Source organism: Ambystoma mexicanum, chromosome 8, assembly GCF_040938575.1.
Source record: "Ambystoma mexicanum isolate Mex_15411 chromosome 8, UKY_AmexF1_1, whole genome shotgun sequence".
Taxonomy (NCBI): Eukaryota; Metazoa; Chordata; class Amphibia; order Caudata; family Ambystomatidae; genus Ambystoma; species Ambystoma mexicanum.
The window spans coordinates 1,021,615,337-1,021,642,366 of NC_090929.1; the positions used below are offsets into that span (position 1 = coordinate 1,021,615,337).

Sequence of the window (27,030 nt, forward strand, 5' to 3'; positions counted from 1 at the left end):
GTGGTAAAGATTTTAACATTATGGCGGACCTGAGCCTGGACTGGGATTCCATGAGACAGGGCGCACATCTGCCTAGTAGCTCCTCGGGGGAATGATTCCTCAGCCAATACCAGCTAGCCACCTAATCGACACCGGCGACAACACACCCAAAAGAGGGCATTCACGTTTTACTTCTTCCCCTGTCCCCCCTCCCCCCATCTCACTTATTCGCAGATCTATGATTTGTTGGTTGGAGCTGAAAGTGAGGGTTAAATTTCAAGTACATCCATTGAGATAGTGGCCTGGACGGATCATGAGCTATGTTGCCTGGAACTAGATCTAGGACCACCCTCTTGTACGGAGCGTAGATGGACATGCACCGATACCCTGTACAAAGACCTACTATTCAAAGAAACCCTCACTGATGCGATAAACGACTTCACCACAAACGACACAGGTGAACTGTCATTAAATACATTGTGGGAGGCGGCGAAGGCCACAATTCGGGGTGTCCTGATCACGGAGGCAGCGGATAAAAACAGGCTCAGATTGAAAAGGGGGAAAAAAAGAGTTGAAATCGGAGGTAACACATCAGGAACTTGATCTCTGAGTGCACCCCGTAAGGGGGTGGAGGAAATCCGATCACAGATTAGCAAGCTCCAAAGGGAACTAAGGGACATTTGGAAGGGCAAAGCGCTGATGCAATTGCGATATTTAAAACAGAACTTTTATGAAAAAGGCGATGAGGCCCACACCATGTTAGCCAACCGCTTGCGGGGGCAAAGAGCAGATAGGGCGAGTCCTAAAATTAAGAATGAAATGGGGTTAGACCTGTCGAACCCTTGGGAAATCACAGAGCGCTTCTAGAGATTCTATACTTCCCTATGCGCAGCTGAAGGGGTGGGATCAGAGATCGAAATTGAGCAGTATCTTAAGATTCCCCCGTGGGTCGATATCACAACAACATCTGGATATGTTCAATGCTCCAATTACGACGGATGAAATTCCAGCGGCTATCTCGGAGATGAAAGCTGGTCCAGTGCCCGGGCAGGATGGGTACACACCAGCCTTCCATAAAGCCAACTCTAATTCTCTGACTCCTTATTTAGACAAACATTTCAACTCAATTCTAGAAACAAGTAAAGCCCCACCATCATACACCGAATCCAGAATAGTAGTTATACCCAAGGAAGGCAAAGATCCCACAGAATGTGCATCATACCGCCCAATTTTGCTGCTAAATACGGGCGCAAAGATCTAAGCAAGCATCTTAGCCAACCATTTGGCCCACTTCCTGCCTTAGTTAGTTCACACCTACCCGGTCGGCTACATAAGGGGTAGACAGAATGCATACAATGTGCGCAAAATCCTTGTTCTCATGGCCACTATTGATCAGAGAGCAGATTGCCCCATCTTAATGTCGATCGACGCAGAGAAGGCGTTCAACAGAGGCGAATGGCACTTCCTGTGCGCAGTCATGAGGTAGGCGGGACTGGGCGACCTATGGATATCAGGGGCATCGCATTGTACCGCAAAGCCTCCTCTAAAGTCCTGGTTAATGGAGTGGCTTCAGCTCTTTTTAGCCTGACACGAGGTACACGACAGGGCTGCCCCCTATGTCCCCTTTTTTATGCCCTCATGGTGGAGCCCTTTGCATAGGCAATTAGATCAAATGCACATGTTCACGGGATAGAAAGAGGGGGGAGAGAGTATAAGTTGGTGCTATTTGCTGATGACATCTTATCCTCTCCCAGCCGCTGGAATCAGTGCCTGCCCCATTTGGATCCTTGAGGGAATACGATACGTGGTCAGGATTTCGCGCAAATCTACATAAAACCATACCACTAACGTTTCAACCGAGTGTGATCTTCCCAGCTCATCTTGTGGCAGAATGGTGTTTCCAATTGCATACTACGGGACTAAAATACTTAGGTGTAGAGATCACAAAGAATTTGGCCAACCTATTTGACGCAAATTATGGCCCCCTTTGGAGTGCCGTCAAAACAGATTTGGAGAAGTGGTATAAATTGGCGCTCTCCTGGGCCACAAGGTACACATCAATTAAGATGAACATACTCCCCCGATTTTTGTTTCTTTTCAATCTCTCCCGGTAATCATCAAAGAGGCCTTTCACATGGAAGTCAAGTGGTCCCTTTTGACCCATCTATGGGCATATCTGAAACTCTGGGTCTCCTATGCAACCTTGACTCTCCCAAAGGACAGGGGGACATGGGTTACCCTCATCTTTATGAATACTATAGGGCCTCCCAACTCTGCATCCTTGCAGACAACCTGTGGGAAAACTCAGAAAAACAATGGGTGGCCTTGGAGAATTATTTATTTACAACGGTCGCCTTAGGCGAATGGTTGTGGGCCCCATATCGAACCTTGCCACGTAGAATTCAAGAGCACCCAGTCCTAGCGGTATTGTGGTCTCTATGGCGTCCCACTCAAACTATGAAGGGAACATCATCCTGGTCATCTGCCCTCATCTGCATCTGGGCTCCCCCCATTCGAGACCACTTAATTGCCTCAGGAGGATGGCTCAGGAGCAACGCGCTCATCTTGGAAGCAAGGCGACATGGAGTAACACAGGTGCGATCCCCGGGTCTTGCGCTTACAAACCTCTGGGTATTAAGCGCATTATAAATAATAAATTGCAATTACAACAATTGATGTCTATAGCTTTCAGCCCCAATACGAGGAAGGTTTGGTAAGAGCGGGCAGATGTGGAAGGCGGATGCCTATATCTCTAAGGCAGAATTGGAGGAGGCACAATATGGCGCTGTGATAGTACCACTGCTCTACCTCCAGTTGAGGAGTGTCCTGCAGGACCCGCGCTGGGGAGACTCTCTGCAAAGGTGCCTCACAGCATTTGAGCGCACCTTGAGTGAGTGCCAGGGTGCGAGGGGGTTGATAGCCCAACTGCATATATAGCGCCCTGCTCACCAGGGGCCATCTTGCATGACCTGACACTCAGATTAAATGGGAAGAGGAGTTAGAGCTACAAGATCGACTAGATGCATGGGCCGCAATATATAGGGCTGTGTGGAATACATCCATATCTTTGCAATACTAAATGTACAATGGAAGGCTACTAGTGAGATGGCACCTCACTCCACAGCGGCTGTCAAAAATCTTTCCTGGGTCTGCACCGCTCTGTTGGAGGGGGTGCGATGAAATAAGTGATTACTGGCATCAATGGTGGGGATGTGTGGCACAGGCATTTTGGAAGGAAGTCCTGTGGTGGATTCACGAGATAGATGGGATCTCTAGAAAGCTCTCCCCATTGATTGTTTTGTTTGGGATTGAAACTGACGGGAAAAGACACAAATACGATCCTATTTCATATTCCTAGAAACTTGTTACTAGCAGCTAGAGTGTGCCCGATAGTTAAATGGAAATGCAGTGCATTGCCAACGAAAGGGGAATGGCTCACGAAAGCACACTCTATATCAGATGGAAAGCATTACTGTGGCCTTGCTAGAATCCCATTCTCACATAGATATGATTTGGCTTCCCTTTCTGGAACACTACACACCACACAGGGATGCATTGAAGGAGTCGGGTCAGGGTTGAGGAGAGGGGCCCGCAATACTACTCTCAAGCAGTTTGTGATTGCCCTTGGACTGCAACTCCTGCTGGGGTGGAGGGAAAGGTACGAAAGGTCAATGTTGGACGTCGAAAGAGTCTCAAATGCATAGGAACAAATGCTTAGTGCAATATAATGGTCAATTAACTGAACAGTGACTGATGTGCAGAGGGCGGGGAGGGTAAAAAGGGAGGGAAAACACATGTTATTGTTATTATTGAACACCACCTATCGGGAGATAAACGGGTCAGTACTGCCATGCAATTGACATGCCCCAATGTGAACTCTACCCGGACTTTGTAGACCCTAGCAAGGTACGAGAACAGTGATGGTAGTGTGCTCACATGTCATCTGGGTGTTACGATGAACCCAATTACTACTATATTTGGAAAGTGGGGAGAGCACCAGGAACTGTTGGTTAACGCGCCAAGCTCCTCCTCAGACATTTGGTATTAGTAAAGTCAGCTGGCTGTAGGAACCTTTCGGGCCGTGCTCTAATGCCCCGACTGAAGGTTGCAAGTGTTTGTGTTGGATTCCTACACAGTTGGCACTTTATACCTTTGTCACATCCTTCCTATGTTTAAACAATGAAAGATATAGTCCACTCGTTTGGTCTTGATACCATTTAGAAGTTCATTTATCGGAATCCAACACAAACACTCGCTAATTTCACAGAGACAGTAGTAATTAGCATGAGAATGGCGTTTCTGTTAATCTGTTGTAAAACCAATAAAATATGTTAAAAAAAAAAAAGTAATACAAAGGACCTCCACAATTTACAGCGGAGAAGCTCGTAAGCAGGGGCTCGGGATAAGGACAGGGACATAAGAAATCGGTCATTTGTCCCTCATTATATCAAGAGTAAGAATAGGAGTCCAAGATAACATGCAGCTCAAAGGCCGGTAACTTTCCCATTTCTCTGTATCACTGTCCCACCACCATAATACTGAATAAAAGGGACATTCACGGTATAATTAATAAAGCCTCCAACAAATGTCATGGTCACCAACCTGGAAAGTGTCTGCTACTCTGTGAAGGAATTCAATGACAAAGAGGGGGGTCACCTCAGTCTGGATGACTGCCACAAAGAACAGCTTGTCGCGATAGATGCTGATGAGGTAGTGGTGAGGGGTCGAGATGACGGGTGGCACATTCTCAACATCAGCAGCTTTGTCCTGAGCTTCAAAGAAGTAGTCACAGACCGAGCGGCTCACCACACTCTTCCAGTGCTTCTCTAGGAAGATGTCACCAGAGCCGTTTATAAGGAAGAGACTGTGGATCATTTTCTGGTAAAAAAACAAACATATGTTTGAAATGGTACAGAAAGTAAAAATGGTATGCTTTCCATTATCAGCGGTTTGTTGTCAGACTTATCAAACATAATTGGAGCATTAAGATGCTAAAATAACTGTGTTAATTAGTCTACTGTTGATATCTATGTAAAGTCTGCAGGTCACTGGTTTGTTCCATTTTAAATGTTAAAAAAGGGGTACCACTGAACTCTGTTACAGTAACAACCTTTCTTCTTAGGGGTGTGCCCCTTTTGTCTTCTGCTTAGGATGTCCCCTTACTGGAGTTAAGTGCCCCAACATACAAAGTTTATTGAGCTAATCAGAGACACTGGGAATGGGCGGCTCCGTCCAAACCCAGGGTCCATCTCTGCTTACCCAGCTGGTTCTTCACATCTCAGCCCTGTTTTCCACAGATGTGCATAGTATCAAAATACCTATAGGAGGCCGAATCAATAAAAACTCTAACGAATCAGGACACTATCAATATATTGCTAAATGTAGATTTAAACATTTTTACAAAATTATGGGCAAATAGACTAATGTCATGTATGGGAGATCTGATTGACGAATCTCAGGTAGGTTTCATCCCAGGACGGTTTGGTTATGATAATATTAGGACTTTGTTGAATGTGATTGGTGAACATTATGGTAAGAACTCGAATAAAATTATTGGGTTTTTCGATGCTGAAAAAGCCTTTGACAGGGTTAATTGGAAATTTATGGAATATACTTTGAAAAAGATGGGATATGGGCCAGTTTGGGGCTAGTTTTCATGAAGATGGTAGAGTGTATACATCATGATGTTAGGGCTCAGGTATTGGTTAATCGAGTTATTTTGAGCTAATTTCCATGGTTGAAAGGCACGTGAAAAGGTTGCCCATTATCACCATTTTTGTTTGACTTGGCGCTAGAGCCTCTGGCTGCATACATTAGACAATGTGAATTGTGAATTGATCAAGGGAATTATGGTTGGAGAGGTGGAAGTTAAAATGTTATCATATGCAAATGATATGCTGCTTTTGTTGTGGAGACAATTAAAGATATGTTTAAGGAGGTAGGTGAACTTTCGGGACAAAATAAATTGGGATAAAACTGAGCTTTTTCCATTGTCTAGAACGTGTGATAGTAAGATTTTGCACTCATGGAATTGTAAGTGGTCACCGGGGGGGGGGGGTCACGTATTTAGGAATACATATTATTGGGGATTTGAGTAAATTGTTACAATATAATTTGGACCAAGTAACTACGAACATATCATTACTAAAAAAGAGATGGGAGAGGTTGACATTGACTTTATGGGCAAAAATTAATGCATTCAAAATGGTTCTCTTGCCTAAGCTCTTATATGTTTTTCAATCCATCCTTTTCTTGATATATAAAAAACAATTGATGAAGGTTGATAAACTCTTTAAATCCTTTTTGTGAGGTCCTGGGAAAAAACCTTGTGTTCCAGAATATATAATGATGCAAAGTGTGGAAAAGGGGATTTGGATATCCAGATTTAATGAAGTATTATAAAGCATTTTTACTTAAAAAGAGTTCATATTATTTTAGGGAAGTAAATGAAAAGGAACCGATTTGGCAGAGTATGGAAAGGGATAGATATATGTGCACCATATGATCTGGGGAATAATTATAGTATGGGTAAATTGCCAAATAAACAGTTGAAACTACTCCCGGTGGTGGCAACTAGACAGGTGATAGTGTTGTGGTTTAGAGAAAATGGACAGGGCTGTGGCTTCAGCCCAGATGCTTCTATTTGGTATAATGAAGCTTTGCAAGTAAATAATAAATATCTGAGTTGGATTAATAAGGGAATTCTGAAGCGAGGAGATGTGATGGATAGAAACCAATTGTTGGGATTTCAGGATCTGCAGTGTAGATATGGTTTAAATCAGAGAGAATTGAATAGATACTTGGCTTTAGCTTCCATGATTAATTTGAGGATAGGTATGGCTAGTGGTTCTGTTGGGGGGAAAGCCGGAAATTAGCAAATTATTGGAAGGCCAGGAATATTGTGCACGAACTTATATACAATTTATGCCTATTGACGAGAATTTTCAATCAGCATGGACTGGATTGAAGGAAAATTGGTCACATGATATTGGTAGGGTTATTACTGATATAGATTGGAATGACATTCTGAAGGTGGATTTGCACTTGGGAGCAGACATGGGTTTGTGTTTGATTCGACAGAAAGTCATTGGAAGGCTATATTGGACACCAGTTAAGATGTTTAAATTGGGACTTCAATCTAATGATTTATGCTGGTGTTGTGATGTTGGTAGGGGCACTCTTTTACATTTACTGTGGGAATCCCCGAGAGTACAATTGTTTTGGAAGGATGTCATTGATAGGACTGATTTGATTTATGGAATAAACTTAGAAAGATCCGCAGCAAATCTAATTTCATTATCACATAAAGATAGATGTGTGCATGCTAGAAAATATACTTATTGGATAGATAGGGCCATGATGGTAGCAACTAAGATAATTCTCAGAATTTGGAAGAAGAGGAAAAAGCCTAATGTTGAAGAGTGGTTAACAGAGTTGCATGTTTTATCACAGTATGATAAGGTTTCATTGAAAAATAAAGATAAAGAAGAGGTATACATGACCTTTTTTGGCTCTTCATGATTGATGTGACAGTAGGGTTGTTCTGGTGGGTGTGTCATCTAAGGGAGAAAGGGGGATAAGGTGGAGGTGAGGGGTTTTTTTCCCTTTCGTTCTTCCCACTTGTGTTGTCTCTTGTGTTGTTTTGTGTATACTTGTCAGTTTGCTATTATGTTTCACAGGATAAAGCTATTGTGATGGATTAGACGTTGTGTAATGCTTAAATTGTTCTGAAAATTAAGTTGTGACGATTTACTGTGAGACATGGTTTACTTTATGTGCAGTTGTTATTGTTTATTACAAACTTAAAGTGTTTTTTTTTTAAATTGACAAACCAAGGTAGAGCAATCCATAACCGATATGGCAGATACTCCTTAATCCCCATCATAACGTTCTACAAGCAGAAGGTGGTGGCTACCTTTACATATGGTGCGGAGGCCTTAATGAGCCTGCACCGGAGGTTTTTGGGACACATGCGAAGGATACTTTTGTAGGAGAATACTGCGACTTCCAAACTCTCTGTCTGGCTATATGATTCGATTTGAACTACGACTCCAATCTATGCACTCGATAGTGGTATGCAAAACCATCTCCCTCTATAGAAAGTGCATAATAGACTCCCCGCCAGTACCCTATGACATTCTACACAGAGTTGATACTAATTCAGATATCCAGTTATCTGCATGGAAAAGCTTGCCAAGCTCTCTTGGAAGATCTAAATGTAGATGAATAGATGTTAAAGATCACACCATGCACGGCAAAGAAAAAACTGCAAGACCGCAAATGGGAAGACGCTTCAGACCTAAGAAATGGATTTAAGATGTGTAGCAATATCAGCTGGGAAATTAAGAAACAAAATCTTCTCTTAAGCTATCAAAAAAAGTTTCCATCAGCTTATCAGGGTTTGTTGTTAAGGAGCCGATTGAATATTCTTCCAACGAGGGAACTTAAGCTGATGAGGAAACAGATTGTTCAAAAAGACTCTGGCTGTTGATTCTGTGATTCAATCGGAAACACAGAGACATTAAAACATCTTATGATATCCTGCCTAGGTCTCAAAGAACTTCGGCAAACATTCTTAGGAGAATATTTTCAACAATATTCCCACTTGACTGAGGAGCTGTGGTGAGAAGGAATCATATCAGCGGAAAAATTTGGCATTATAATTTCTGCCATGAAAATGAGGAATAGAATATTTGAGACTACCAGCAGTGATGGCTAACGAAGTCCACTGGGAAAAATAAATAAACTAACCTGTAGGAAAGTGAGTGAAAGGAATTGAGGAATGTAATTGGTATAAATATGTTGGACTACAATTCTTTGTATGTTTAAGGTTTATATTCTATTAACCAATAAAACATTAAAAATAATACAAAATAAAAAAATGCCTAAAGTAGGTGGGTTCCGCTGGGCTCCTTCAGTTCCCATACACTGTATAAACTATTTGCTCCCACCGTGTCTGTTGCCTCCAGTTTCCTACTTCAGACCTATACGGATGACCTATACTGTTGACTCACAGATCCTATTAATGCCAGAGAGGGGTAGGGTGCCACCAGATGGGAGGCAGTGGGTGTATCCATTATCTGATAAATCGTGAATGTGGATCAATCATCTTCAATTCAATGCCAACTAAACAGAGGTAATCTTTTTAAGTGCCGGGGATGAGAAAGAGAACAATTGTGGGTGCTCTGGAAACCCAAATTATACATTTGGTGACCCGGGTCACTCACATGCTTTGGTGCAGTTGGTGAAAACCCTTTACTTCAATGCTAAAAATATATCAACCGTAACTTCTCATAGGAACAGTGTTTCATAATCACGTTATCTCTGAAATCTTCAAGTATTTCCTCATCTCGCTCACACCTCAATATCTTTTGAATACCGAGCATTCCCAATTCCAGTTAACATTACTGAAACAGTTTCCAACGTAGGCTGACGGCATAACTAATCTGTCTACAGCATGGTCAAGATGGTTCTCCGCAACCTCCATTCTGTATCGACACCAAAAAGCCAAACCACTCACACGATCAGTTCTCAGTTGGATACAAGTGTTAAGTGGGATTGAGCTGAAGGTAAATATGTGATGTTCAGCGCACTTTCTGCAACACAAGCCCCGTTTTCTAATACACAAACTTGCAGTGTACGTGCAAGTATTTACACCAACAAAATACTTACACTCTAAATGTTATTGTAGCTGAGCAGTCTGGCTTCAGTCTTAGGAGAGAGGGATGGTACTAACGTAGCGTTATACACATTTTAGCACACAATAAAAAAAACTTCACAGTATATTTATTGAACAATATACTCCAAGTCAAAAAAAATCAAGAAATGTATACAGTACGGTAAGCACAGAGTTCTAAATTGTTACAAGTATCAGAAAAACAGTATGGGGCACCAGAGAGCTCAGGTAACCTAACAAGCCCAGTAATTAAACAGTCCACAAAGACAGTGCAGGCTTGGAAATACCAAGCATCTACATATCACAATGCAAAAGAAGACTTGGAGAGATTTGAAAGTGGGAAAAGCTTTGATGAAATCCGCAAAGCTTTCAGTAACCTGTTTTGCGATAAGAGCGAAGGACTAGGAAGCAGACAAAGTGGAGGCAGCTACCTTAGTCACCTGTTAACTTGGGCGCCGAGGCACTACTGTAGAGAGTGCTGCATGCACCCTGCTTACCAAATCAAGCATTTCAGTGCAATGGTTGCAAAGGGTGCAGACCAGGACAGGAGTAAGGCAGAAAGTGGCGAGCAGCTTTACCTGTTGCCCAATTGGGAGTGTGGGGGAGAAAAGTCGAGTTACTAGGGAGTTGTGGTCATGTGCTTCATTGCACCTCGAATTCCATTTGAGATTTACAGCTGCTCCGGGGATGTCCATTAGAGGAAAGCCAGGTTAGAGGATATCTAGGTGTCATCACCCTGGCAGCGGCAGTATACACAGTGGTCATGGCTGATGCAAATAAGAGATAGGAAAATGACTATGTGGTGGCCAGGATCCAATGTAGCTTCAAAACAGACTACCTTTGGGGCAGAGTTAAGAAATTGACAATAGCAACTGGGAAGAACGAGGAGAGGAGCCAGCAGAAAGATTTTCTGCACTGGGCAGATCCACCAACAGACAGGACTTAGCCATCCACATTATTTTGACGGAACAAGTTACTTACCTTTAACTATTGTTCTCCAGCATGGGTCCGGCATGGATTCACATGCTCATGAATATTCCCAGTCAGGCTGGGAATCCTCGGTAAAAGAAAAACAGTTTCACTTATAAACTATATTTTTCCTTTAAACCAATCACTGTCCTCTGGGTCATGCTGCAGCCATCCAATAACAGTCCTCTCCGTAAACCCCTCCTCTGGCAGACATCTTCAGATTTGGTAAGCACGTAAAGTGGCAGTATGACCAAGAAGAGCTGCAGAGGTGTCAGAGGAGGGGGGGGTCGGACGGAGGGTTCGCATGTGAATCCATGCCAGATCCATGCAGAAGAACAATAGTTACAGCTAAGTAACTTGTTCCTTCTCCAGCATGGGTTCTGGCATGCATTCACATGCTCATGAATAACGAATACATATCCTAGGGCCTGCCCCACTTGGCAAAGATGCGGTCCACCATGTCCTGTCGCAGCTTCCACTCGTGGCAGGAGCCCAACTCCCTGCCGAGGCAGTCTGCGATGGTGTTCTCGACTCCTGCCAGGTAAAGAGGAACATCTCTGGTCCGACGGCCCAGTGTCACAAGTCCTGCGCTTCCCTGGAGAGCGCTGGGGATCGAGTGCCCCCACTGTTTCCTGATGTAGAACACGGTGGTGGCGTTATCTGTGAAGATCCTCACCACCTTGCCCTTCAGAGACGAAAGGAATGACTTGAGGGCCCAGAACACTGCCGTACCTCAAGGATATTGATATGGAGACCAGGGGTGGACTGTCCCATAGGGAACTCTTGAGATTTCCCAGTGGGCCTCTGCACCCTGGGCCCTCTTTTGTGAGTTATTTCCAAATTTTCACATAAGAAAAGCATCAGGCTTGCTGAAAATGTGTCGTATGGGGCCACTTTGAAAATTATTTCCAGGGCTTCTTTTAGTTCTCATTACACCCCTGATGGAGACCCTTCTCCTCAAGCAGCCACAGGCCTCTGGCATGCAGCCGTCCGGTGTGGGTGACGCCTCCAGGTATGGAGGGTTTTGAAACCCTGTGCCATGTTGAAGCGGATGCCCCACCACCTTATCGCCCGACGGAACTTGTCATCGAGCAGGACCTTTTCCGCAAAGCTTCTGGACAGCTTTATCCAGCAAGTGTCCAGGAAGTCCTGAATAGGTTGCATTTGCAACCTGCAGAGCCGGATGAGGTAGATGCAGGACGACAACATGCTGAGCAACGACTTGGTGGTTCGCAGAATGGCCATCTTTAATCGACAACAGCCATTGCACCTTCCCTTGAATGGCCGCTACCCTCTCATCACCCTCTCATCTGAGGATGACGCCGCGAAGGACACTGTATTGAGTCAGACTCCTATGCACAGCGCGTTTAGCGATGATGTTAAGCAGGACTTTTGATAGTTGATGGAGAATCCAAGATCCGTCAGTAGCTGGATGGTCGTCTCGGTGTGTCCGACAGCAAGCAGGCACGGATGAGCCAGTCATCGAGGGTCGGGTACAGGTGTATACCCCACAAGCGTAGATGGGCCGCCACCGGTCCCAGGCATTTCGTGACCACTCTGGGGGCCGACTTCAAACCGAAAAGTAGGGCCTTGAACTGGTACCGCCTGCGAATAGCAGAAACGTTCAATTTTTCTTGTGAATGGTGACATGGAAATAGGCGTCCTCCAGGTCCAGTGACGTCAAGAATCTCCTTCCTCCATTTTGCCGAGCACATGCTGCAACATGACCATCCTGAACTTTTGGGATGTTAAATATTTGTTGAGATCTCGCAGGTCTAGGATGGGCCTCCAGCATCCACTCCTGACCAGAAAGTATCTGGAATAGACTCCGGAGACCCAGACCATTGCAAAACTAACTATCGCCCCTTTTCACAGGATGGCCCGCACCTCTTCCAGTATCTGAGGAATGTGCTGCTCCTGACGGGACACCAGAGGGATCCATGGACACCTATGTTGGTAACTCCAGAGTGTGTCCTTGGGAGAGAGCGTCCAGCACCCATCTATTGGTGGTGATCTTCTTCCACTCGCTGATGAACCTAGTCAGCCGGCCACCCACCAAGGAGCATGTGTGGGGACCCGATGTCCTGGCCGGTTCAGGCCTGTTTCGGAGCTGGCATCCAGCCCTGCGGGCGACAGTGACGCTGTGCTCTGCTACTGTTGGCCTGGGAATGGCTTCTGTGTGCTTTCTGGGTCGTGGATCTGGAAGGTTGGCGGTACGAAGAGGAGAAACCTTTGGAAGACCTGCTTGACTTTCCACTGGAGGAGCGAAAAGAACAGCGCTGCTGTGTTAAGTGCCCAAGGCAGAACAAGTTACTTACCAACTGTAACGTTCTTTCGATTGGATGTTCCTCCCACGTATTCCTCATCTTATGATAATTCTTATCCCAGCTCTGCTGCTTCGGAAAAAAAAAATTCACCAGAGGGCGCTGTGTTCGAGGCCGCGGAGTCGCAGTCCATCGAGGGCCGCCGTTGAGCGTCGACGTCATCCGCTGTATAAAGGGCTCCAGCAGCGCCCGTTACCTCAGTTCTGTTTTTACGGTGTTCATGGTCGCATCAGCTGATCAGGTCTTAAGTCCTCAGGCTCTTAAGGAAATTAGAGTGCAACAGGCGTAAACTGTACAGAGGGGTAGGTTGGGAGGGTCGATGAGGAATACATGGGAGGAACATCCAATCGAAAAAACGTTACAGTTGGTAAGTAACTTGTTCTTCTAATGGATTGTGTCCTCCCACATATTCCTCATAGCAGTGGTAAATATGGAGGTGGAGGTACTAGAAATGTTAGTTATGGACTGAATGAAGGACAGCCCAGACTGTGTAAGAAGTGGCAGGTCAAGGCCAGATGTTCCTGGGCTTGTTCGGGTGAACTCGTCCTGATTAACCAATCGTCCAGATAAGGGTAGACGGAAATCCCCCTTCTTCTGATACTCACTGCCACCACCGCCATCAGTTTGGTGAAAACCCTCGGGCGGAGGTCAGCCCAAATCGTAGAACCCCAAACTGATAATGAGAACCACCAATTGCGAACCTTGGGTACTTCCTGTTCTTGAGATGGATCGGCACATGAAAGTAAGAATCCTGAAGATCCAATGAAACCAGACGATCCTGAACTTGTCCTTCCTGAGGAATTCATTCAAATTTCTCAAGTCCAAGATGGGTCTCAATCCTCTGTCCTTCTTGGGGATGAGAAAATAAGGGGAGTACCAACCCTTGTTCCTCTCCGCTACAGGCACATGTTCTATTACACCTTTCTCTAGCAGGGTTAAAATCATCTGCACACGGAGCGGGTCTGGAATTTTTACAGAATTGGCTCCCAGTGGATGATCTTGAGGTCTTTGATGAAAAGGAAGACAGTAACCATGGGTCGGGTCACTATCTCTAGTGCCCAGGCATCTGATGCAATACCCCGCCATTCGTCCAGATACCGAGTGATTCTGCCTCCCACCGGGGTCTTGTGGGTGAAGACCTCAAAGTGGCTTTGCAGTGGCTGCAGCAGTGGCTGAGGAGGTATTAGCCGCTGCTGTGGTTGATCTAGCACCTCTCCCTTTTCCACCACGAAAGGGTTTTCTCTGTTGGCCTCTCTGACTGGCTTGCCCACACACTTTTCCAAAGGAGGAGTAGAAGTGAAAGGGACGACTCTTCCAGGAAGATGAGCCTGCGTAAGAGTGTTATTGTGGCTGTCTTATAGCGGCACTAAGTAATTTTGTTGCTGCTTTTGACGTTTGCAGCTTCTCCAAGCTCTTGTCCGCCTTGCTGCCAAACAACCTCAAGCCGTCAAAGGGCATAATAAGCATCTAGATTGCACATCAGGTGCAAAGCCAGATTTCCTTAGCCATGCAAGCCTGCGTAGGACCGTGCTAGATGCCATGGACCTGCTTACACTATCCGCAGTGTCCAGTCCTGAAGGAAGGCATTCCTCCATAGCCTCTTTATCATCTTTTACTATAGCCAGGAAACCATCCCATTCCTTACCTTCCGGGACATGCAGTCCCACAGGGTATATGTAAATCTTGCTAATGTGCAAGTGACAGTCGATTTAAGAGCCATGCTGCCTGAAGAAAAAAACTTTCCGGCCCAAGCATCAACTTTTTTTAATCATCCCTGTCTGGTGGTATTGATGGGTAAGCTGATTGCCTAGTGGAGGTTGCAGCTTGAACCACTAGACTTTCAGGGGAGGGATGTTTAGATAAATATTCTGGATCTGATAAAGATGGTCTATATTTTGGTACAAGTTTCTTGTTCACTGCTGACATAGAATCAGGAGTATTCCAATTTGCCATCACCCTTTTTTGCAGTGTCTTATGGAATGGAAGAACAGTATCTTTTAAAGGACCTTCACTCAGGATGTCAGTCATGTCATCCTGGTCGAAATCTGGGGAAGCTGCCTTCTAACCCATAAAATCAATGACCCTTCCCATAAGATTCCTATAACTAGGATCATGATGCTCTGTAGGATCTGGTCTTTCAAAATCCACTTCAGGTGAAGTGTCTAAACCACTGGCATTTTGGAGACAGTCATCAAGATCTGTTATTTTACAATTTGGGTCCACTAGCTCTTCAGGGACCTCTCTGGCTCCAAATCTAACTCCAGCTGAAGTGACATCCTCTTTAGAGGAGTATTCTTCAAAAATGGATGACATAGATCTGAGAAATTCCTGTCTAGGTTGAGGATGGAAAGCTTTTTCAGGTAAAGAAGGTGGAATTGACCTAGGTATGGACAATGACGTCGACTTGGGTCTTGGAATCAAAGAAGGCCTTGATAAAGGCGTCGATAAAGAAGATGCTGGCTTCGACGATGTCGAAGGAGGCTTCGATACAGCCAAAGGTGTCAACGCCATTTTCGTCAGTGGTTTCGACGCTATGGCCGTCAACTGTGTCGAGTCGAGTTGAGTTTTGGCTTCGACGTCGATGTCGATTCCGCTAACCCCGATTAATGCACCAGAAGTTTTGACTTAGTACGAGGCGTCGGGGAACTTTCCCTTGAAGACACGCAACTCCTTTTCAACTCTTGCGTGTTTAGATCTTGATTTTCCTCTGTCACTTTTAGAGTGGGTAGAGGTATGATCACCACACGGAAACTTCGAGGGGATCCGGGCCGCTTTCTCAAATATTTTAAGCATCGAAGCCCTGAAGGCCTCCCATTTTTCTGGGGAATCGTGCTTTGATGGATAAGTTACTCTCCTCTCAGAGGAGGACGAGGAGGAAGAAGACCTGTGACGTTGCTTTTTTGACCCCAAACGACTCTTTGATCTCGACCTCCTCGACTCATGACAAGATTTTCGACTGGATTCATCCGAATCCTTTTGTCTTTTAGAAGACTTATAAGTTTCCTCCTCCACCGCCAACTTACCTCTATGTTCCCTAAGAGCCTTATTGGACATAGCCTAACAGGAACCGCACTCGTCAAGACGATGGTCTGGGCTGAGGCACCAGAGCCAATTCCGATGGGGGTCAGTTATCGACATTTTCCTTCCACACTTCTGACATTTTTTTTTAACCCTGTCTTGGGTGTGGTGGAAGTAGATGATGAGGACATCGTTGAGGAAAAATCTTATGCGCCGTTCCTACCACAAAGCAGTTGGGTCGTAAAAACGGAACTGAGGTACCGGGGGCTGCTCGAGCCCTTTATACAGCGGATGACGTTGACGCTCGATGGCAGCCCTCGAGGGACTGCGACTCCGCGGCCTCGAACACAGCGCCCTCTGGTGAAAAATATTTTTTCCGAAGCAGCAGAGCTGGGATACGAGTTATCATAAGATGAGGAATACGTGGGAGGACACAATCCATTCGAATGGGCCGTCTCCATATCCGCCTTGACTGCCTTCCCAAACAAGTTCTCTCCATCAAAGGGCATGTCCAACACCTTCGCCTGGACTTCCTGCTGGAAATTTGTGGTCTTCATCCAGCCTTGTCGACAAAGGCAGACACTGTTCCCCATCTGCCAGAACCCTGCGTCGGCAACGTCCAACGCCACAGTAATGGCGTGATCAGATGCAACTTCCCTCTCCTGGAAAAGAGCGATTGCCTCCATCCTCTTATCGTCTGGGTGGAACTCCAGAATAGGACCTAGCTTGTATCACAGCTCCCTGTAGTACCTGGCTTGCATGTGGAGACCCACTGCAATGATATCCTCGTCCGTGGTTGTGGCTGTATGAGTCTGCGTATCCGTGTCTGGGTCTGCTGAGGGAGATGGTGACCGAAGCGGATGTGGAGGCTGAAATGGGGGCGTCTGATGACGCTTCTTTACGTTAGCTGGAGGCTGAATGGGGGCCTGGGGGCATCCGCTTCTGGATCTCTGACACCAAGGTATGAAGAGTCGACAGAATGTCCTGAAACACATCCCTCGGCTGAACTGGCAGGAGAGGAAAACTAGGCCTGCGCCATCTCTGCCATTGTCCCAGTCATCTTCTTCCACATCCTCCTGGACTGTGTGCAAGGACTCCTTGTCCTTGTCATCCGTGGACGAGACCTCCATGGCTTGAGCCATGGTCTTGGAGGGCTGCTTCGGGGCTTCCTCGCCCACCCTTTTTTCCTCCCCCCTGGGGCTGGAACTGGGGTCTGAGCCTGTTTCCCTCCTCCCCCTCCGGCGTGCCAAAGTCACTGCGGCGATTTCATGCCTAGGGGCCAAGCATACTTTCTGTGCTGCTGGGGCTACCTTTACAGGGTGAGCTCCCTTAGTCACCGAGAGGGCAGCTACCACCAACTCTATCGCCGACAAAGTCCTAGCCTGCACCAACTGTGCCTGCTTAGGCAGTTTGGCCTTCTTCTTCTCTTCCGTCCACTGCTTCTCAGACTTCTCCCACTGTTTAGCCAGGGTGGATGATTTCCTTTTTGAGGAGTAGCTCGATTTCCAGCTGGCAATGGAAGCAGAGGGTGACGTCGAGAGTGCCCTATCCATCTTGGGACCTGCTTCCGCGGTGACACCGGTGGACTTGGACTTGCGGTTCTTGGCCTTGTCTTGGGCCCCCACGGGTAAGGTGCCATCAAAGGACTTGGAAGACTGCTCCTCGGACTAGCCGGTCCTGGGTGAGTCATGACCCTGCCAGGAGCACAGAGCAGAGGCCATGGTGTGAAACCACGCCGCCAGTCTACTGTGCCTGTCCTTCGTCATCTTCTTGGAGAACCCCAGGCATATCTCACACTCCACCTCCTTATGGTCTGGGTGCAGACAGAGGCATTGAAGGTGCTTGGTTTGCACAAACACGTTCCGTAACCCGCATTTGGTGCGGGGTTTCTCTCCTCCATCATGGTTGGATGGCGCGAAATAGGCCCGATGGCCTTCTGGAAACTTCAATGATCTTTGCCCTTGGGGGGCGCTGAAATTCACAGACGATGACTATGGCAAATGGAAGAGCACACAGGCTCTTTTGGAATAAAAATAAAACCTTTTTCTGTTGAAAACACAAAAAAAAGCTTGCAGAGCACAACTCGAGGACTCCCACACTGAAGTGTGCGGTAAAAATCTGAAGATGGCGGCGAGAGGAGGGGCTTAGGGAGAGGACTGTCATTATATGGGGGCAGTATGACCCAGAGGACAGTGATTGGTTTAAAGGAGAAACACAGTTTATGAGTGAAAGTGAAACTGTTTTTCTTTTACTGAGGATTCCGATCCTGATGACGGGGAATATTCATGAGCATGTGAATCCATGCCAGACCCCATGCTGGAGAACCTCTGCTCGCCGTCAAGACCCCGTTATAGCTGCGTTAGGTCCAATTGAAAAAGCTGTGCCATACAGGCTTCCATTCTGCCTTGAAGTCATCTTAAGCACTTAATTGGCTTCCAGAGAGTCATATAACCCACTGCCTCCCTTATTAGCGAGTCTCCGCTGAGTGTCCAGCCGGGGCATCTGCAGCTAAGAGCCAAAAGATAGCAAAGGGCAACTCCCTGTTTGCACCTGAGCCCCTGCTCATACCATGACTTTGCTGTGCTCACCCTGCTTCCACACACACGGATCCTTCGATGACTCTCAGTTCACACTAGAACTGCTGTTACCTATAAGAACCAAGTAACAAGCCTGTTAGCTGTGTTGTGGTTACCTTGACCTACATTCAAGCCAAACTAAGAACTTTCACCTAGATGCAACCTTTCGCCCCCTCCCTTTCAGCTCAACAGCCTACTTCTCAATTTGGCTGCACCCCTGTTTGTGTGTTCACTTCCCCATTTCTTCTACTCTCCCTCAAAAATCTTTACTTTGCCCCATTCATCCATCTACTCACTCTTATCCAACCCTTCTCCTATAGGCTTCAGCCACACCTCTGTCTAACTTCTACCTCACACTCCACCTTTCCTGTCTCCCTCCTCTTCCTGCACCCGCACCCCTCAAACCCAATGCTCCTGTTCTCCAACCTCATCTATCCCACTCCTCCACTACACAACACTTGTTCCTCTTCCAATCCACCCATCACTCTTTCACTTGTCCTCTAGAATGCACAATTCATAGGCAAAACGTCTTCCTAAATCACTAACCACTTCAATTTTTATCACCCTCAACTTTCACTTCTTGATATCACATAAACCTCAATCTCCCCCAAATGAATGCTACACTAGTGGCTCTCCACACGGACTCTGCTACTCTGGTAAAGGTCATGGAGGGGTTCCTTATCAATGCTGTCCTTACCATGGTCTCCCTGCCCCCCCTCTGGCATTGCATCTCTCCCTTTTAAATCTGACACTATTCAACTCCTACCTCAAACTTGTTTCACTGTTCTGGCTCTCTATCAACTCCCTAGTCACCTTAACTCCACCGTCCACGACTTGAAACGTCTCCTTGAGCCACTTCCTAGCAGCATCCCCATTGTCATGCTGGGGGAAGTGACACCCTCCCCCTAAACCCTGCACAACCTCCCGCCTTTAAGTTCACTCCCCTCCGACTAGACAACTTGCCTACTACCCTGAGGGCCAGCTTATCCACACTCTTGTCTTTCGCTCTACTTCACTCTTCTCTTTGGACCTCTCCATTGATCCCTCTCCCTTTGTTCACTCCATTGTTCCCCAAAACCCCAGTTCCCTGCACCCTCTACCTCTCCACTCCCCTCCCCGCTTCAATCCCAAAAGAATATTCAAGCAGGAATCTCTTGCTCCATTATCTTGATGAAATTAGCACCTCCTCTCTGGCCTCTCCACACTATTCATGCCTCTTCATGGACTGCTCTTTTTTGGACATGCATTATGAACTTATGACGCCCTTTGGCCAACACTATCCGGCACACACACACACACACATTCCCGTTCCTGAGCTCAGCCCTGGATTACCTTGAGACCCAGACCCTCAAAACAAACGAGTGTCATGACCTACAACGCTGGTGTAAGTCACAAACCACCACCCTAGTCCTAGCCCAGAACATTTACTTTACTGTCGTCATCACTGTGCTTGACTGTCAAATCCTCCTACTTCACAAATCTAATTTTTTCCTTTGTAATCACTCCTGTAAACTTTCATCTACCCTCCAAGCTTTGCTCACACCTACCAAGCCAGTATCCATACCCCCTCCCTCCGTTTCAGGTTCAGATCAAGTATCGGGTTGGGGACGTCTGGGTTTAGGTTGAGGGAGGTAGGTGCTAATGGCCCTACATGCAGAGACAAGGTAAGAGTTCGTTTGGACCAAGAAGGTAATTTCTCACAGCCAATAGCAACTTACTGTGGCTTAAGACAAGGCAGAGTCTTAGCACATTTCCTTTTTATTTTTTATATCAAGGATTTGCAATGTGCCCCCTCCCGTCCCCCCCCCCCTGTTGCTATTAAGACTTATCCACCTGGTTTGGATGAGGTCAAAGTGCAATACAAGTCATACGCAGATGACTTGGTATTGCTAGATCTGACCCCTCTTGAGCTGCAGAGGGCAATAAATGCAATTGCAGAGCATTTGGAAAAATTGGATTTAGAAATGAATGTACTAAAAACTAATTATGAAAGCAAATTGCTCAGAAAAGATACAAAATGCAATTGGACGCTTAGGCAAATAAGAAAAAACTATTGAGCAATTTAAATATTTGGGGATGCATTTATTAGCAAAACATTAAGGTAAGCAAGAAAGAAATGAACAAGTGAAGACGCCTGCGAAAGTCATGTCTACACAAGTGAAAAAGTTAAACGCTTCTTAATTTTACAGGTTATTCGATTTTATAAATTTGAAAATATTACCAAAATGTATTTATGGTGCTGAAGCTTTGCCGGTTAATATCGGATAGGGAAAAATAGAGGTGCAAATGTGGCATAGTGTTTTATTACTCCTGAAAGGGGCTCCCATGAGAGCAATCAGACATGAACTTTTTTGAAGATTTAAATAATATATTTTTAAATAAGTCCTACAAGGCTTTAAACTGTTAGGCACGATCGGTGTGATAAAACTTTGAGCAGCCTGCACGACAGTAGAATTGGTGGAGACCTGTCTCAGAACAAAAACAAAATTGGAGTTATTGGATAGAAAATAGAGAGAGTCTTTTGAAATCACAGCTGTTTTTATCATGCAAGAATGGATGTAAAACCTTGTAACGTTTTAGCTTGCTATTTGATTAGATATCCCTCATTTGATTTTAGAAATCCTTTCATTCAAATTGAATTTGTTCTCATCTAACAAAGTAGTGAGTGCAAGACAAAATATAGCGCATGAGAATATGCTTTGCCACTTTTGCAAGACTTTTGGAATCACTTAAACGTCTGATCATATAATGTGATGCTCTTTCCTTGATACGAAAACGGTGGCTTAGTACATTTGTGCACACCAAGGATAGCTTGCAACAATTCTGGTGCAGAATGTTTGCGGGACAACAAAATTATCCTTAGCAGGGTTAGCATTCTTCAAAGAAACAAATATTCAGGATGAAAGTCTATAAAGTTATGGTGCTTATTTATTCGGTGTATACTGAAGAAACAAGATGAAATATTGATGTTTTTTAATGTATGATTTTTAAGTATGGACTTATATTTATGTATTATAAGTTTGGATTGTTGTGTCGTGAAAGGTTTTGAGCAACCAAATCAAATGAATACATTAATGAAAAATACATAAAATAAAGTGAGGCCTATACCAAAACAGCTCCCCTTTTAAGCCTTGTGGCCCACACAAAACAGCCATGAATATGGCTTAAAAAATGCATTAGCGACCGCTAGGGGGCGCAGACCAAGAGGGCTGCGTGAGTTTGGAGCTCCGCACGCCGCCAGAGTGAACAAGCATAAAATTACTTTTAAACCCCCCGTATGCAGCCGCATGAAAGAAGAGGAGAGGCGTCCGGTGAACAAAACAGCCTGTGGGACCAGTGAATCGCCCTGAGGAGCAGGGGGAGTTGGGGCCGCAGCCGAGGATGAGAGTGGAGTGACTGTGAGCGCCCTGAGCGCAGAGAGATGCCTGCAGTGAAAGGCCACCGGTGATCGGAGAGGGCGGGGAGCCGCAAACGCCCCCTCATGCAGCAGCAGCCAAACCCCTCACCACCCCCCCCCCCCCCCCCCCCGTAGATTGTGACAGCCATTGGACCGAGGCATAATCAAGAAGCGTTGGTTTGGTCCTGACAAGGTGATGCAGGAGAGGCCCCGCCCCGCACCAGGGTGAGCAGAGAAACAGCCAGGGAGATCGAGGCTCATCAGTGTGGACCAACCAGCCAGGGCACGAGGGACCCCCCACCTCCCCGACAGACACTGGGACACGGAGGGCTGGAGTAGGGTGAAGGCGCTCAGCAGCCCAGCAATGCAGAATAGCAGGGGCCAAGTACAGAGAGGAGGAAAAGCACAGCCTACGCAAAGGGAAAGGAGCCCCAGGAGGTGCAGCCAGAATGCTGTCAGACACCCGCCGTTGATGACCAGAGGGACAGCGGAAGAGCGGAGGCACCAGGGTGCAATGGTGGGGGCAAGCACAGCCTACAGGACAGGAACCCCAGGGGGCATGCTGGACAGTAGGGAGTCAAGTTTAACGAGGACCCGGAGCCACAAGAAGGTTGGTAACGCAGAGGCCCAACGTACAGGAGGCCCACTGCCACCTGGAAACAGCCCCCCCAAAAGATACCTGGAGGAGCCAGGGGGGAGACGACATTATGCATCGAGGAAAGCGAGACCGATCTGAGAGGCACCCCTAGTGCAGACCCACTTACATACAGTTACAATCCAAAGCAACAATGGCGACAGGAGGTATGGAGGCACTGCTGCAGGATGTGCAGTCTATCCTCATGGATCTCAAAGCATTCATAACGGAGGTGCAGACCTCCCTGGGAGCTATTGTGGATAGGGTCTCAAAGGTAGAAGATCAGGTGGAAACTTTGGAGCACAACTAAAGGTCAGTCAACATTGCCAATGTGCAACTGGAGGTCAGGGTAAAAGCAATGGAACGCAGGGAGAGGGAAGCAAAGGCCAAGTTGGACGATGTGAAAAATAGAGCAAGATGAAACAATCTAAGGATATGGGGCCTCCCCAGTACAGAGACGGAGAACCCAAAAGATCTGGAGCTTCGGTTGGCCCACCTCTTGAGGCATCTACTGGGGATGGAGGCCGACAGGACAATCTGCTTCAATAGGGTCCACAAAAGAGCCAGAGCAGCGGATGGCCCGCTTTTATTTGTAGCCATGTGCCACTACTACAGCGACAAAGAAGATCCTGAGAAAAGCCTGGAAAGTGGGTGACATAGAATGGGAGGGGGCCACGGTGTCCATCTTTGAGGACCTATCGTCCCACACCCTGGACCAGAGGAGGAAATGTAAACCCCTGGTGCTCTGGCTCTGTGAGAAGGGGGTCCAATATCGATGGCGCTTTCCCTTTGCACTGTCCTTCGGCTACAATGGAGAGCACTATGAACTGCTACAAGGTGAGGAGGCCAGGCCACTGCTGTCGGACCTACAGAAAGAGGGGCCGCCACAAGACCAGGAGCGTCAACGCACACTTAGGGAACACTTCAACAAAGCCTTCGCCCAGCCAAAGGGTCATAAGAAAGATGGGGCTGCGAGAAAATCCAGGAAGCCGCAGCCCTCACAATCAGCGGACCGCAGATGAAACTGAACGGTGTGACACATAATACAAGGGAGGAGAGAGGGAAAAGAAAGGAAAACAATAATGAGAACAGATCAAATTTAAGGTTGAGTTGATGTTCATGTTTTGACGGGTGGCGGGGTCCCATGCTATCCTAGCAGCCTGGACAAGTCTGAGTGCCTCGAGTTAAGGATGGGGGTGAAAGGAAGGTGGGTGGAATTCACGCATTTCAGGTTCAAGGGCTCTGACCAAGGTTCTATCATGGGGGGGAATTGGATGGCAAAAGCGGAAATACCTAGGGTAGGCAATGGATAAGTTGAAAGTGGCCACCCTGAATGTAAAAGAGCTAAACTCCCCAAATAAGAGATCCCTTACAGTCAATATGCTCTGTAAATCTAACTTGGCGGTATTGTTTCTACAGGAGACCACTACCTCAAGGGAGACGAAAGGGCCCTAAAGGGAGCAGAGGTAGGGCAAATGTACTGGGCCTCGCATGCAACCTCAAAGAGGGTGGGGAAGTAATGGCAAAATCCATGCACCTGAAGAAGTTCTAAATCAAGAGAGGATTCGGGGCTAGGTTCGTAGCGTAAAGGGCTGGTTTGAAGGGAAAAGGATCACACTAGCATCAGTCTATGCCCCTAATGTGAACCAGGTTAGGTTTCATAGAAAGGTGTGTACAGTGTTGGAAGAATGGTGCAAAGGGACCACGATGGTGGGAGGGGATTTCAACATGATCCTAGACCCGGGGGTTGCACCGGTGGTCTGTGCAGGACAACAGGAAGGGGGCGAAAGGCAACACTCAAAGGGACTTTGCACAGCTCCTCCAGGACTTTCTGGGCAGATGTCTGGTGAACCCACAACCTACAGAAAGGAGGATACACCACCTTCCCCCCCACACCAAACATACACTAGAAATCGACTTCTTGTTGACACCTTAGGAGCAGGGGTGACCTTGCCACTTCGCCAAGGGTTCAAACCGTGACATGGTCTGACCATAACATGGTCACGGTGAAGTGGTGGAAGGGTGGTGAACGGGGGAACCACGTTGGCGTTGTAATGATGGCCTCATGCAGGATCCTATTTTCAGAAAGTTTATGGGGAAAGAAATACAGTGCTTCTTTCAGGCGAACATCACGGAGGATACACAGATGAATTATGTATGGAAGGCCGCTAAGGCACCTTTCAGGCCTCTAGATAGCGGAGGGATCGCAGAAGAAAAGAGAAAGGGCCCTGATGCAGCAAAGGATAAGGGGGAGCTTCAAAACATCCGGCCCGACTGACGCAAATGGGGGCGGACCAAGAGGGGCTTCTGAAAGACATGAGGGATAAGAGGCAGGGATTGCACTCGCTCCTTGTAGGGGGGGTGGTTAAGAGGCTACGGTATGCTAAGCAGCGATACTACAAGAAAGGGAACCGAGCGGGGACTCTTGGCGAATAGGATAAGGGAGTCGAAGGTGGAGAGAAAGGTGGACCAGATCAGGGATAGAGGGGGCCATGTGCTAACGACAAGAGAAATCATACAAGACTGCTTCGCGGAATACTATGAACACCTCTACACGCAACCCCATGGAGAAAATAAAGGGAAGGTGCAGGGGTAACTGGACCGGCTCTCCATACCCCGGTTGGCAGACAAGGAGAGGACAATTGTAGAGGGGGACATCATGGCCAAGGTAGTGCGGAAAGCAATAGGTAATCTTAAGAGGGTAAAGTGCCAGGAGTGGATGGCTATACCCCAGACTTTAACAAGCAATTCCAGGAAATCCTAGCAGAGCCATTGGCGCAGGTCTTTAACTCCATAGAGGGTGCTGGGGACATACCACCTACATTCCTAGAGGCTTTGATACTGGTCATCCCCAAGCCCGACAAGGATAGGGAGCAATGCTCCTCATACTGACCCATCTATTAACTGAACGCAGACGCTAAGATATTTGCTATAATTCTTCCCACCAGACTGGAAGTGTATCTCCCTAAGCTAGTCCACCCAGATCAAACAAGGTTTGTGCGGAACAGGCATGGAGCGGACAACTTACGAAAGACCCTACACATAATGACAGCGCCTGAGGAGAGGTGAAGTGGGGCCCTGCTTCTGGCGCAGAAAAGGCCTTCGACCGAGTCAGTTGGTCTTTCATGACACCAGTGAAAGTGGGGATGGGATCCAAATGGCTGCGTTGGATTGCGGCACTATACTAGTCACCAAGAGCTAGAGTATTGGTTAATGGAGGAATGTCGAAGGTACTGGAGCTACAAAGGGGCACCAGACAGGGCTGTTATACGCCCTGGTTATGGAACCATGGGCACCGGAGGTACGGAGGGACGATAACATTAAGGGGGTGCAAATTGGAGTGGCTAGCTACAAAATAAGCATCTTTAGCAATGATGCCCTGCTCTACATCACTAACCCTACTGCATCAGTCCCACATCTCCTGCATTCCTAGGAAAAATATGGTGAGCTGTCTGGCTTTAAAATTAATCTAGACAAGTCAGTAGCGTTCATGAAATGGGCGGGGTGGCAAGAGGCAGAAGACTATGTTCGAAGCCTTGGATTCTGGATACAGCAGGAAGGGTTCAGATACCTAGCGGTAGATATTGCAAGAGATGATAGGGATCTGTTTGCAAAGAACTATCTCCCCCTCTGGGATAAAATGTGCCTAGACCTGCAAAGGTGGGGAAGGCTAAACCTCTCTTGGGTGGTGCGCTTAAATTGTGTCAAAATGACGATCCTCCCAATGTTTTTGTTCCTTTTTCAGATGCTACCAACAATTATCCCGGCCTCTTACTTCGAGACAGTGCAGAGGACCCTCTTGCACTTCCTGTGGGTGGGGCGCAACCCAGGGTGGCGTATAGTACCTGCTCCTCCCACATGTGGAGTGGGGGTGAACTTCCCAGACATCAAGGCATACTAGAAGGCAAGTGCAGTTGCAAATAATGGTGGACCACCTGGACGCCGGAACACAAAAACAGTGGGTCCACATGGACAACACAGTCCTAGTGCAAGTAACACTACGTGAATGGTTTTGGGTCCCACAGAGCCAGATACCCAGATGAGTGCGGCTGCACCCTATCCGGAAAGTATTCTGGTCAGTATGGAAGGAGAGCAATGCCACATGGTGGCTCACGTCATGGCCCTCGCCTCCAAGTTCATCTGGGACCCCCCTTCTGAGAGATCGGATTGACGATCCAAGTCAGTTCCAACTCTGGTATAAGGCAGGTTTGGTATGGGATGGACAGATGTGGGTGGAAGGCGACTTTCTGCCGGCGGAGCGCCTGGAGGAATGCCTGAAGGTATGCAAACTTTCAATATTTCGCCACCTACAGCTTAAAGGGGTGTTGACGGAGCAGAACTGGGAAAACTATTTGAGGAGTGAACTCACGACATTCAAGAAGTCACTCCGACAGGGAACCAATACCAAAAGCCGTATCGCTAGGCTGTACGGGAGATTGGGCGCAACAATATGAGTG

General features: G+C 46.9%; 1 protein-coding gene across 2 annotated transcripts in view; it reads right to left on the reverse strand.

Moving 5' to 3' along the window:
• AP3M1 (adaptor related protein complex 3 subunit mu 1) overlaps positions 1–27,030 on the reverse strand; it is a 213,408-nt gene that overhangs the window by 139,260 nt on the left and 47,118 nt on the right. For both annotated transcript variants that reach the window (XM_069610961.1, XM_069610962.1), the window contains exon 2: positions 4,582–4,857. In XM_069610961.1, coding sequence (XP_069467062.1) covers positions 4,582–4,854 — 273 coding nt within the window. In that variant the 5' untranslated portion in view covers positions 4,855–4,857. The remainder of the gene's footprint in view (positions 1–4,581; positions 4,858–27,030) is intronic.